The following is a 14,232-nucleotide window of genomic DNA, read 5'->3' on the forward strand; positions in this document are numbered from 1 at the left end:
TGGCTGTGCTGAACTCTTCTGCCTTTGCTCTGGAAATGTTGCTTCCCATGCTGAAACCCGTTGTGCTATACCAACCCAAGCTCCACCTGTCTTCATGACTTAATTCAGGAAGTCCTCAGTGCACCATGGACATTGAATCACTGGTCAACACTAATTTACAACATCTCACCTGACTTCTAGTTTTATATTTTTACTAAATTCCTCAATTATGATTTCATTGTATAAACAACTCTACGAGAGATATAATTTACCTATTGTACAATCCAGTTCAGCTTAATATTTTTAAGTATTTTATTTTTATTTATTTATTTGAGAGAGAGAAAGAGGCAGAGTGAGAGAGAGAGAAAATGCGACTGCAAACAAACTCCAGATGTGCGTGTGCCACCTTGTGCATCTGGTTTATGTGGGAATCAAACCAAAGTCCTTTGGCTTTGCAAGTAAACACCTTAACCACTAAGCAACCTCTCCAGCCCCAGCTTAATATTGTTAAGAGTTGCTAATGTTGTAGAGCTACATTCTTTCATATGGTAAATAGTATCCTATTTTATAGCTACAATCATACTTTGTTTATCTATTCACTAATGGATAGCAATTTCCACTTTCTGGCTATTATAGATTAGCAAAGGCTATCAAATAGCTTCAATGTATTTATTTGCAGGCAGAGAGAGAACAGGCACAGCAGGGCCTCTTGCCACTGTAAACAAACTCTAGATGCATGTGCCACTTTATGCATCTGGCTTTACATGGGTACTAGGGAATCAAACCCCAGGTCAGCAGGCTTTGCAAGTAAATGCCTTTTGCTGATGAGCCATCTGTCCAACCCAAATTTTCTTTTTATATTTCATTTATCTATTTATTTGAGAGATAAAGAAAACAGAGAGAGAAAATGGGCATGCCAGGGCATCTACCCACTGCAAATGAACTCCAGGCACACTCACTACCTTGTGAATCTGGCTTACATGGATCCTGGAGAATCACACCTGGGTCCTTAGGCTTTGCAGACAAGTGCCTTAATCACAAGCCGTCTCTTCAGCCCTCAAATTGTCTTTTAACAATACTAACAAAGTTTTTTTCACGTGAGGAGGAGCTGTATCACTTTATATTCCCACCAGCAATGTGTGAAGGTCATTCTTCCACATTCTTGCCAACACTTATTATTGCTTGTTTTTTTTTTAATGTGTCTGTTCTAATATATGGGAAGTGATGACAGTTTATTGCCATTCTGAGTTATATTTCCCTAATTCACTACTTCCTTTAAACAATGCACTAGAGGGCTGGAGAGACTGCTCAGTGTTTAAGGCACTTGCCTGCAGAGCCTAATGACCCCGGGTTCAACTCCCCAGTACCCAAATAAATTCAGATGCACAAGTGGCACATGTGTCTGGAGTTCACTTGCAATGGCTGGAAGCCCTGGCTTGCCCTTTCTCTGTGTGTCTCTCTCTGCTTGAAAATAAATAAAAAATATTTTTGAAGAAAAAATACATTGGCATTTTTCTCTTTTTGACAGCTCATTGAAGCTGGAAACTATCTTACATGCCACCTCAAACAAAGTAGACTCATAACAATTATCTAATGGCAGGTATATTACTTGTGAAAGTAAGAAAAAGGGATTGGAACCATCATGTCTGTATACAGCACTTAATATAGTCTCTCATTTAACTGGCAGCTTTACAAAATAGGCATAAGAAATAGATTCAGAGCATTTAAGTAGCTTGCCAACTGTTGAAATACTGAGCAAGATTTGAACATAGATTTGCACATCTGTAACTCCAAACCCAAAGCCATATAACTAAGAGCAGATCAAATGCCCATCAGAACCTTTAAAATAGAGAACCTTGGAGTGAAATGTGGCTACCAGACAGACATGCATTCCACATTGCTATATCATATTTCTCTCTCAAGGTCTGATGCCTTTCCCAGTGCTTTTTAGTGAGTGTAGAGGTCCATACAAAATAACCATGAGCCTATAGTTTCTTCGTTGTCCATGCATTCATCTTTTCTTTCTCCACCAGTGCTCCACGAGCTGTGGGGAAGGCACCCAGACTCGAAGCGCCATTTGCCGGAGGGTGCTAAAAACCGGAGTCTCCACTGTTGTCAATTCCAGCCTGTGCCCTCCCCTGCCCTTCTCTTCCTCCATCAGACCCTGTATGCTGGCAGCCTGTCCAAGTGAGTGTCAGTGTCCTGGGGATGGGAAGATGGAACCCCATGTAACAGTAGCCATAGCCACCAGGCAGGGTCCTCCCTAAACCCAAGCAGTGGTGAGGGAGGGAGAATCATGGGGCGGCAGCACCCTGCAGAGGACTGCCACTAGGGTGCCCAGCAGGAGATGGAAAAGGACTCTGAATCACTCGGGGGACAAGGCTGAATTCTCTTCTATGCTGGAAAAACAGTGTGCAGGGGGTAGAGCAAAGGTCGCCTGCTGGCATACAGAGACCTAGAAGCTGGAGGCAGCATATTACTAATGAAGTCTAATGTTATTCACTCTGGGGTTTTAAACTACTGTAAACAGATTTGTTCTGGTTAATATTAGTCTCTAGAGTCGTAACACTCCTGGGCTCCCCTCCCAGTGTACATCAGGGCCCCATTCCTTGCTGGGAGCCTTAAAGTAGACATTTAACACAGGATGTTCTTCTCTTTATCCTCTGCCTCCTTTTATGATGCAGGTTTCTTCTTTTAAATTCTTTTAATGAGAGGAGATGCCTTTCCTCTGGCCTCCAGGCACCCAGATCCCTACAGCTTGGCCTAACAAACAATGGGGCTACCACCATGGCCCCATTAGTACTGCAGATCTTGAAGGTTGGGTAGCTGATGGTCCTCAGCTGGTAGCCGAGTGCCCTGGTTAAAGGGGAGGTGGTAACTGACTAGCCTTGCCAAAATCAACTCTGCTGAGCTCTTCCTCATTGTCCCTCCTGTCTCCACCCTCTTGTGACCCCCATCTTACTCTCAATTTTCCATGCTTCCCCTTCTCTCTCCCCTTGGGTCTGGTTTCATCCCTCTCCAAGCAGGGCCTGGGCGACCATCCACAAAGCACAGTCCTCACATAGCAGCGGCGAGGAACATCTACATCCAGACCCGCCAGCAGAGAAAGCTGCACTTCGTCGTGGGTGGATTCGCTTACCTGCTTCCCAAGACCACGGTGGTGCTCCGATGCCCCACGCGCAGGTTCCGCAAGCCCCTCATCACCTGGGAGAAGGATGGCCAACACCTCACCAGCTCCGCTCACATCACAGTGGCCCCTTTTGGGTACCTGAAGATCCATCGCCTCAAGCCCTCGGATGCGGGCATCTACACCTGTTCAGCGGGACCCACCCGGGAGCAGTTTGTGATTAAGCTCATTGGTGGTAACCGCAAGCTGGTGGCCAGGCCTCTGGGCCTATGGAGTGAGGAGGAATCCCTCCAGGTGAGGAAGGCCAACCCAAAGGAGGCCCTGCAAACTCACAAACACCAAAATGGCATCTTCTCGAACGGCAGCAAGGCTGAGAAACGCGGCCTGGCCACTGACCCAGGGAGCCGCTATGATGACATTGTGTCTCGGCTGCTGGAGCAGGGTGGCTGGCCCGGCGAGCTGCTGGCCTCGTGGGACGTGCAGGACTCCACTGAAAGGAGCAACGCATCCTCGGAGGAGGATGCAAATGCTGAGCAGGCGCTACTGCATCTCCCCTTCACCATGGTGACGGAGCAGAAGCGCCTGGACGACATCCTCAGGAACCTCTCCCAGCAGCCCGAGGAGCTCCGGGACCTCTACAGCAAGCGACTGGTGGCCCAGCTGGCCCAGGAGATCTTCCGCAGCCACCTGGAGCACCCTGACGTGCTCCTCAAGCCCTCTGAGCAAAGGTTTCCCCCCGTGGCCGTCCCACCTCATAAACACGTGTCTGGCTTCAGCAGCTCTGTACGGAGCTCTTCTGCCGAGGCTGGGGGAGGCTCTCGCAGACCCCACCGCAAACCCACCATCTTGCGGAAGATCTCGGCTGCCCAGCAGCTCTCAGCCTCGGAGGTGGTCACCCACCTGGGACAGACTGTGGCTCTGGCCAGTGGAACCCTGAGTGTACTGCTGCACTGTGAGGCGGTTGGCAATCCAAGACCTACCATCAGCTGGGCCAGGAATGGAGAAGAGGTTCAGTTCAGTGACAGGTGAGCCCTGAAGGTGCCTGGTCTAAGCAGGGTTGGACAGAGAAAGACAGGCTCCAAAATCACCTCTGGGCTATCTGATTCATTCTCATTTTTTCTCTCTCTCTGCTGGAGAGTGCTAGAGTAAAAATGAAGCATTTCTCTAAAGAGTATCTACCATCTTTATAAGGGAGCAGCACTTCCTACTCACTCCCCATAGGACCCCAAACACGAACAACTAGATTGCTTTGAACTTTTTGGCAGCATGATACCATTCCTGGCCAAGGCATTATTGTTCCTACCTGGAAAGGTGAACCATTGAAAGGCTTGGATGCCAGGACACCATTTCTGTTAGTGTGGGTCCTTATGGCTGGAAAGAGTACAGCCAACACTTGCTGCTCCCATGGGAAAGCCTATCTTCTGACTGAGTGGGACTAGGCTATTGATTTCAGAAAGCCTTTATTCCCAGTTGGGCCTGTGATGAATTGTCCTGATATTTCACAGTGTTTCTGTTTTGATGTGGCATTATTAGGATGACAGCAAGTATTGTTACTGGTCTCCTTGAGCTATAGCCATTCATGATGCTAAGATCCACAGCTGCACTAGAAGGTAACAATGGCAACATTTTTAACACTACGTGTATGTCAAGCACAGTACTTACTATACTCTCAGTGTACATCATCTCTTGGTTTCTGCAATGGAAGAAAATAATAATTTCTATAATGGCCCTGACAGCAGCCATGACCCCTGCCATAATGGGGCAATGACAATTTGCCAGGCAATTTCCAAAGTCACTTCTACCTCCTCTCACATAAGCACAGAAGGTCGAAGCCTACATGTTGATGGGAATGGGGCAGAGGCTAACCATATTGACTTCAAAATGTGCTGCACAAGGCATTTCTGAGCACTCCACAAATCAGTTCAGTGATCACGTGACTTTTGAAAGTACTCCACTCCTTTAAAGCCAAGCAGATGTATTTACTGCCCAATTTTATATTTATTTTTTAACATAGCACTAGATTTTTTCATTATAAGAGTAATAAAAGGGCCAATAAAACAACCCAAATGATATTCAAATCTATAAAATGAAAGTGCTTTCCCTCATCCTCTCAAACTTATTCCCTAGGGGGCTATCACTCTTAATAATTTGGTATACTTCCTTTTAGAATTTTTACATATTTCATTGTATTATATAAAAACATACACATGCATAGGATTGGGGGATTTTAATGGGATATTAGTCATGTTCAGAAATTTTGACTAGGTTTTTATTTCGCATGTCTAGGAGATACATTCAGAGACATATGTAGCATTCTATATCACCTTTTTAACAGCTGGTTACTGTTCCTAAATGTACATAACTATCCCCCAACTGGAAATTATTTGGAGTTTTCCATTTTTTTAAGTCTTTTAAGCATTCCAATGTGTGCTGTGACTTTCCAGGAGGACAATATAGTATACAGTGCTTTCAAAGTTCTCCTTTGATCACTGAAAAAAAAAAAATTGGCTTAGTATTTTCAGGAATACCAATATTTTTTAATTTATCTTGATGATTTTTATCATGCTCATAACATATTTTGATCTTAATATCCTCCCATTACCTTCTCTTGACCCCTTCCTGCCCCTAACCACTGAGCCCTTTCTTCTTTCCAACTAGTCCTTCTTCTATTCGATGTCACTTTTTGTGTGACTGTATGACCCACTGAGTTTACTTGGGGTTTCCTGCATGAACATAGGTGGAAGAGCATATACAGTTTACCAGTTGCCACACATAGCAGAAAGTGTCTCCTGCCCTCATCAATGGTTAACTTCCAGTAACTCCTCAGGGAGGCAGGGAGGTCTCATGCCCTCTTCATCAGCCATGATGGAATATTGATGGGTTGGATATTGTACCGGGAATGGCAGTCGCTATGAAGTCATGATTCTAATGGCCACACACTATTCCACAGTACTTCTCCTCATCTTCCAGCTGTTACCTTTTTTTCTGCCTCCTCTTCTATAATGTTCCCTGAGCCATGGAGGGGGTGATATAGATGTCTCATTTAATGCTAAACACACCATAGTCATGTCTCCACACTGTGATGAGTTTTGACTCTTCCCATCTGCATGAAGAAGCTTTATTTACTAGCCAAAGGTGAGACAACACTAATATATGTACACACAGAGAGAGAGAGACAGACAGACAGAAATATTTAGGCAATTTGATGGACATACCATATCCAGTTAACCAAAGAACAGTAGTAGCTTCCCACCTAGGACCTCCTCAGTTATAGGCTTTTAGCCAGATTCTCAGTACCAAGTATGAGTTCCCTTCTGTGAAACAAGCCTCAAATCCAATCAGAGAGCAGTTGGTTACCCACTTAACACTTATGACACTATTGCACCAGTGGACACATCTTACCTGGCTGAACATTTGTATAGCTTGAAAGCTCTACTGCTGGTTAAAACAGCTGATGACTTTTCTTCCCCTAGCAGCCTGCATAGCACTTTCCAGCACTATGACAGCTAGCCATCAGGGAGGACTACCACCTCAATTCCAGCTTTTTTCAGTGTCCTGCAAGTAGAAGCATAAGTAATTCTTAAAACAGGTCTTAAGAAACACTATCTTGGCCTTTTTAATATTTATTAATTTATTTGTAAGCAGAGAGACAGAGAGAAGAGAGAGACAGAGAGAGAGAGTGAGAAAGAGACAGACAATGGGCATGCCAGGGCCTCTAGCCATGGCAAAAAAAAAAAAAACCCTCCAGATGCATGAGCCACTTTGTGCATCTGGCTTTATGTGAGTACTAGGGAGTTGAACCTGGGTTGTTAGCCTTTGCAGGCAAGTGCCTTTACCACTGAGCCATCTCTCCAGCTCCTATCTTGGCCTTTTAATTAACCTTAATGAATATTCAGATTCTAACTCTAGTGACTTTCAAATACAGAAGTTTCAGTGAAATCTTGCTAGCAAAAGCAACATGAGGGCACTGGTACAATGCCTCAGTACTGAAAAATGATTGCTTGCAAAGCCTCCTGGCCCAGGTTTAATTTCTCAGCTGCTCACAGAAAGCCAGACACAAAAAGTACTGTAAGCATCTGGTACCTGCTTCCAGGTACAAGAGAACCTGCAACATGCAAAGCACACACACATGTGTGTGTACACATGTAAACACACATATGCTCTCACACATATTCAAACAAAAATGTTTAAAAGAAAAAGAAAAAACAACATGAATGACTAGAGAAACAAGAATAAAACCAAGGGCATGTGGTTTTCCCTGTGGGAGACAGTTCCTTTATGAAGAAGTGGTTAGTCTGTGTGGAATGGTCTTTAGAGGTCAATTAGGCAAGGGATGTTTTGAGAGAGACTTTTTAGCCTTTCTGAACAAACAAGAAATATCTTTTAGGGAGTGGGTGGAAGAAAGGGATAAATCTAAGAGAAGTGTATTGTTGCTTGCAGAATTAGAATATGAAGCCAGCAAATAGAAGCCATTTTCATGATATACTAAGTAGAAATAGTAAGACTTAAAAAAATTTGTGTGTGTGTGCATGTGTGTGTGTGTGTAACTGTGTGTTTGTGTACAGTGAATGTGTGCATGGGTATAAATTTTAAGTGTAATGTGGGTCAGTAGTATCTGAAGTGTTAGGCATATATACCTTCACAAATGAATATCAGTATAATAAAGTTCTGACACATAAAGCCAAAGAAATGACAGGCTTTTTTCTTTTTCTCCTTTGACCTACTTTGTTAGTTCAGGCTATTTATAGTATATATTACTAAGCTGTAAAGTCCTACAAACCAACAGGTGGTCGAAGGGAGATTTGGTCACTAGCTGAACCAACACTAACTGAACTAGCAGTGGACATTTCAGCCCTTCTGTGTCTGAAAATGAACAAGCATTTCTGAGCTACTACCAGACACAGTGACAATGACAAGCAATGATACCATAGAGGGGAGGTCGCCACCAGTCCACATCAAAATGGGCTCAGTAGCAATTCTGTGACTCATGCATGCTCTGAGCAGATATATTCACTCTTGTTTCTTACAAACTTGAAAAACTGTATACAAAAATCAAGTGGCAGCCATATTTATTACAAGCCAAGCAAAATGCAAACATTACCATGTCCAAGTTCAAAGACATAAATCTTTTATTCTTCCTCATTGCATGCAATTAATTTATATTGAAACACATTTTAAAGGCTAGATCCCAGGAACAAATCTTTGATATTGGCAAAACCTCATCATTGCCATCAAGAGTGTTCTTCTTAGTGCTACTATGTCCCTCAATAATGTTCTGGGTGACTGCTGATCTCAGACTTGTCCTTTGCTGTTTTATAATGAATACCTTTCATATCCTTAGCACCTCCCTCCCTACCTCTCCTCAAACCCCCTTAGAGTCTCACTGTATATGCACTAGTGATTTCTATGGCTCCAGCTACATATACACACAAAGTTAGGCACATAGTGCGTTCTTATTGGACATTATAGTTGTTACATCAATGTATCTTCCTTTATATAGTATAGTATGGATGGCCTTTGTATGCATATAGACCACAAGCAGATGAAACTAAACTCTTCATTGCTTTCCTATTGTTCTGGATAAACATAGAAATCTTCATTGTATTTTGAGTTAAGGTTCAGTTAATAGTTGTACCCAGTTTCCATTTGGATAGGCTCTACCACACACTATGAGTAGCAGACAGCTTCAGGCTCACTGAGATGAATTTCCAGACCAGGCACAGTTATGGAGGAAGGGATTTATTGAAGCTTACAGATCCAAGGGAAGTTCCATAATGGCAGAAGAATCTGGCCTCCTTTCACAGGACCAAACAGAAAGATAAAAGCCAAAAGTGGGCTGGAGAGATGGCTTAGTGGTTAAGCGCTTGCCTGTGAAGCCTAAGGACCCCGGTTCAAGGCTCGGTTCCCCAGGTCCCACGTTAGCCAGATGCACAAGGAGGCGCACGCATCTGGAGTTTGTTTGCAGTGGCTGGAAGCCCTGGCGTGCCCATTCTCTCTCTCTCCCTCTATCTGTCTTTCTCTCTATGACTGTTGCTCTCAAATAAATAAATAAAAAATGAACAACAACAAAAAAAAAAGCCAAAAACCACACTACACAGCACACTTCAGGAACTCTAGCTAGACACATGTTGCATATCTTTAGATTGGAATCTCACCCCACCACCACACCTTAGGTCTGGACCCTAAGATCCACTCAGTAACACTACCTCCAGCCAGGTGGCTACAAATCCAAAGTACAAGCTAATAAACACTGAGTATATTGGGGGCCATCTATTCAAACTACCATACCATGCTTCTAGATGAAAAATATTTCTTCCCCTCATCTAACACCAAGTGTTAGGTAACATAGACATAGTCTAGTATTCCTAAATCTGAATCCAACTCTAGAAACATTATTTGTGAAGACCATGCTTACTCCCTTATAGAAAATAACACCCACATTCTCCAAAATGGGCATCTTATATTGATTTATCAAATTTGGATATCTTTTCCTATAAGAAATACCTAAATTCGGGCTAGAGGGATGATTTAGCAGTTAAGGCATTTGCCTGCAAAGCCAAAAGACCCAGGTTTGATTCCCCAGGACCCATGTTAGCCAGATGCACAAGGGGGCGCATGCGTCTTGAGTTCTTTTGTAGTGGCTGGAGGCCCTAACGCACCCATTCTCTCTTCCCCCTCTCTCTTTCTCTGTCAAATAAATAAATAAAATTAAAATTTTTGAAAATACCTAAGTTCTACTGATGAGGACATTCTTGCTCACCACGTAATACAGCTGTACCAACAACGAGCCAGTGGTCACATGTTACTGGCAGTTCAGCTGACAAGTGTCTCTAAGCATTTAAACATGACCTTCCTCACAGTTATTGAATTTTTCAAAAGGAATCCAGGTGAATATGAAGAATACAGATACTTTAAATAGAATGGTTTTTTTTTTTCTATTCTTAGGTATAGGAGGTAGTTCATGGATAATACTCTACCTACAGCATTTCAGAGAAAGGGGAAGCTAAAGAGATTCTGCCTTTAACCCCTAAGCCTCTTTCTTTCCTTGGGGACTTATTTATTTATTTTTGAGAGAAAGAGAACATGAGTGTACCAGGGCAAATGAACTCCAGACACATGCACCATTTTGTGTGTCTGGCTTTATGTGGTTACTTGGTTATTGAATCTAGGCTGGCAGGCTTTGCAAGCATGTGTCTTTAACTGCTGAACCATCTCTCCAGCCCTTGTTTCCCTTTTTTTTTTTTTTTTTTTTTTTTTGAGTCTTGGGTGTATCTACTATATCATCCCCACTCTCTTCATCCTGAGAGTGTGTGTCAGTTTGTCAGGACAACTGATAGCAGTAGAAAGCAGTCAACCTAGAATAAGAACAATTAGAACACAAGTCCCAGTCCTAACACCTTATTATGAGTCCACTTTAACCTGTGAACCTTGGGATCTTTTTTTCTTACTAGTTAAAGTGATACTAACAAAACCAGACATTGAGTTTTATTTTGCCCTTCAGAATAGCAGGAATGTTGGTCTTTAATTGCTGTGATAAAATACCTGAGGTAAGCTATTTAAAATGAGGAAAGGTTGTTGTGGGATTATTGTCTTAGAGATTTCAGTCCATGGTCACTTGGCCCTGTTGCTTTTGGTTGCACTGCATATCATGACAGGAGCACATGGCAGAGAAAGTTGTTCTCCTCATGGCAGCCAGGAAGTAAATAGAGAAGAAGAGCACACCCCAGTGATCTAACTGCTCCCAGTAGGCTCCAGCTCTTAAAGGGTCTACCACACACAGTAGTGCCCCAGGATAGTGGCCAAGCCTGGTGCGTGGTCCTGTGGAGCATACTTAACCCAAGTTGTAGCCAAGAGAATAGAAATAATGCCTGACCCACAATGGACGCTCATCTTTCTGTACTGGTAGTCATTGTCACTTAAAGTGAGGGCCATTGTCTCACATAATCTTCTAGAACTTCACAAAAGTAAGAAGCTTCACTGTTGATATGAGAAGTGGCTAAGGTAGTTACTCAAAGATTTGGGGTCGAAAGGCATCTCAGAAATTCACCGCAATGGAGAATTACCAGACCATAGCTAGCATCAGGAGAGGATGTCACATCCTATTGACATCTCTGAGCTATCATTTCTGATCGGTAGAAAAGAGCAACCTGGAAAGTGTCGGTGCTGATACTTGCCAGACACTCTGGACAGTGTTCCAAAGTAGTGTTGAATGGGAGATGAATTAAGGAGTGTTTAGAAAGATTTAACTTGGGCAAGTCAGAGAATCCACAGATGGAAATGTCTTAGAAGGGGAGACAGAATTAGATGGGAAATTTCTCCAAGGTCAACTTCAGAACCATAGTAGTGAATAATACTATATGTAGAAGTCATAACTCCATGAAATGCACTTTCCAAGTTTGCAGATAATATAAAAACTAGAGGCAGAGAAGAGAAAATGGGGGTGTGGGTGAAAATAAACCAGTTTCAATTTAGTTTGGCTTATTTCCTTAATAAAACTAAAGGAAATGGAAATGACAAATGTTTTTCCCAGTTGAAAAGTATAAGAATGGCAAGCCAGAGAAGTAGGAACTATCCCAATAAACATGTATGCCTCAGCAAAAGAAAAGGACAGGGGTCAGCAGAGAGGTAGCAGAAAGGGTCATCGTGGGCTGGTCAGCGAGAGTATCAGAGGACATCTGACGGCCCAGCTGAGGCTTAGAGTCTACACTGCCTCTGCCCTCAAAGGCCGAGGATAGAGCCACCCAAAAATCACACTTCCACTCGGGTTATCCTTTCTAAAAGGGTGGGCTTAGTGAATGGCAGAGTTCTTTAAAAGTAGGGAATTTTTTATATAGATGAGGAAATCACTAAGACAAATCAGAATTGAAATTCTTCCATGGCAAACTTTTTTGGCAAAGCCCAGACAGAAAACATTCTGATGTGTACAAAACCATCCCAGGTACTCCGTCCTACCATCATACAATGAGAACGGCTATAATTTGTATTTAAACTAGTATTGCTATGTTCCACTAAAACTTTACTTTCTGAGCTGGAGGAATGGTTTAGCAGTTAAGACGCTTGCCTGCAAAGCCAAACGACCCAGGCTTAATTCCCCAGGATCCATGGAAGCCAGATGCACAAGGTGGTACATGCATCTGGAGTTTGTGTGCTGTGGCTAGAGGCCCTGGTGTGCCCATTCTCTCTGTCTCTCTGTCTGTCTGTCTGTCTGTCTCTCTCTCCCTCAAATAAGTGAATAATTGTTTTTTTAAAAAACAACCTTCATTTTCAAAATCAAGTGATTACTAAACGTGAACACCCACCACCCTAAGTAAACAGGAAGTCATTTTAGGCAGTACTTATAGTTGCAAATGGATTACCCAGCAAGGAGATAAAACTGCACACATTAGCAAATTCAGGACTTCATGGGTTTCTAAAAAGAAAGAAGCCAAAATAATAAAGTTGGCAAAAGAAAAAAAAGTATAAGGACAGGGTGAAGAATTTGTGGTCAGGGGGCCTTTTCCATTCCAACAATATTTTCTGTACTTCAATCTGAGCAATCATGAAGCTTCTGGCATTAAATAACTTTTAGTTGGCAATTTCATTTAAACAGCAAAGGTTTTTGTTTTGTTTTATTTTGTTTGGTATTAGGGGGAAAAAAAGCTGCCTTAGCCAAATGGTGATAGGAAATGCTTCATGAATGTCAAATCATTTACCCAAAATATCTGTACAAAATAAAACTTCAGTGTAAGCCTCTGGGTCACTATAATTTTTGATTTTACAAAAGAATTGTTGCTCACAGAGGAGGTCTTCTCACAGCTTTTGTTGGCCTTCTGTTGCAAACTACTTAAAATCCAGATGCTAAAGGTTGTCCATTTCCCTAAATAACTACAAATCTTGGCCCAAATTACTCTCTGCCAAAAATGAAGCCAGTCTACATGCCTTCCTAGCCAGCTTCAGTGAACACCAGTACTTGGTCAATTTAAGAAAGGGTCAAGGGGGCCTGGGAAGATGGCTCAGTGGATAAAGTGCTTTCTATGCAAACATGAAGGCCTTAGTGGAGATCCCAGAACCCACATAAAAGCCAGACACTATGACAAGCTTCTGTAAACCCGGAACTCCTGCAGTGAGAAGGCAGGTGGAAAAGGGAGAATTTCCTAGAAGCTCAGGTCAGATGTGAGCTTCTGACTAATGAATGAAGCAGTGAACAGTGAAACAAAATGGAGAGTGAGGACCCACATGGGAAGTTGTCCTCTGCCCTCCGCATGCATAACGTGTCACACATAGCTCACATATGCACACGCATCCAGAAAAGAAAGGGCCAATGGCTGGAGATGGCTGAGTACTTCCCACAAACATGAGGATCAGATCCCCAGTTCCCACACAAAATGCTGGTGTGGTGGTACGTAGGGCTCACTGGCAAGCGAATCTAGCTAAATCTATGAGCTCTGGGTTCCGCAAAAGATCCCCTCTCAAAAAATGAGGAGAGTGATAAAGGAAAACACCCAGTATTGACCTCTGACTATCACATGAACCTGAACAAACATACCTGCAAACACATGCATCCCTAAAACAGGAAAGAAAAAAAAAAATACCAATCTAGTAATAGTGGAAATATGAAACTATATAACACATGTTCGCTTGCCTAATGAATATTGGTTTCTATTCCCCCTTTGTGATAGATTTATATGATAATCCAAGGAATCTGTAAGCAAGAAAAGAAATGTTGATTTCAGGATAAGGAAAAGGCCTCCCTATCTCTTCCTATGCATGATATGGAAGGTACTGTTTTAAACAGAACAAATACACCTACTACTTACAGCATTCAATCTGGTCTTGAAGCCTGGAAAGGGCTTAAAAAATGCTTCCCTTGGGCTGGAGAGATGGCTTAGTGGTTAACGTGCTTGCCTGTGTAGCCTAAGGATCCAGGTTTGATTCCCCAGTATCCACAGAAGCCAGATGCACAAGGAGACGCATGGCTCTGGAGTTCATTTGCAATGGCTAGAAGTCCTAACGTGCCCATTCTCCCCCTCTCTCTTCTCTCTCTCTCTCAAATAAATAAATTAAATATTTTTAAAAATACTTCCCTTATTAGGAGGTATGACCTAAAATAGAATAATTCCATGGCCCACATAGGGTCTTTGGATGGG

General features: G+C 42.8%; 1 protein-coding gene across 2 annotated transcripts in view; it reads left to right on the forward strand.

The window, feature by feature from the left end:
• Adamtsl1 (ADAMTS like 1) overlaps positions 1-14,232 on the forward strand; it is a 403,127-nt gene that overhangs the window by 292,516 nt on the left and 96,379 nt on the right. Inside the window, exons 18-19 of one of the 2 annotated variants that reach the window (XM_045150329.1) lie at positions 2,013-2,166; positions 3,003-4,131. In XM_045150329.1, the coding sequence (XP_045006264.1) occupies positions 2,013-2,166; positions 3,003-4,131 (1,283 nt within the window). The remainder of the gene's footprint in view (positions 1-2,012; positions 2,167-3,002; positions 4,132-14,232) is intronic. The other variant, XM_004658427.2, reaches the window with a different exon arrangement.

The sequence above is a fragment of the Jaculus jaculus genome, chromosome 1 (assembly GCF_020740685.1).
Source record: "Jaculus jaculus isolate mJacJac1 chromosome 1, mJacJac1.mat.Y.cur, whole genome shotgun sequence".
In the NCBI taxonomy this organism is placed as follows: Eukaryota; Metazoa; Chordata; class Mammalia; order Rodentia; family Dipodidae; genus Jaculus; species Jaculus jaculus.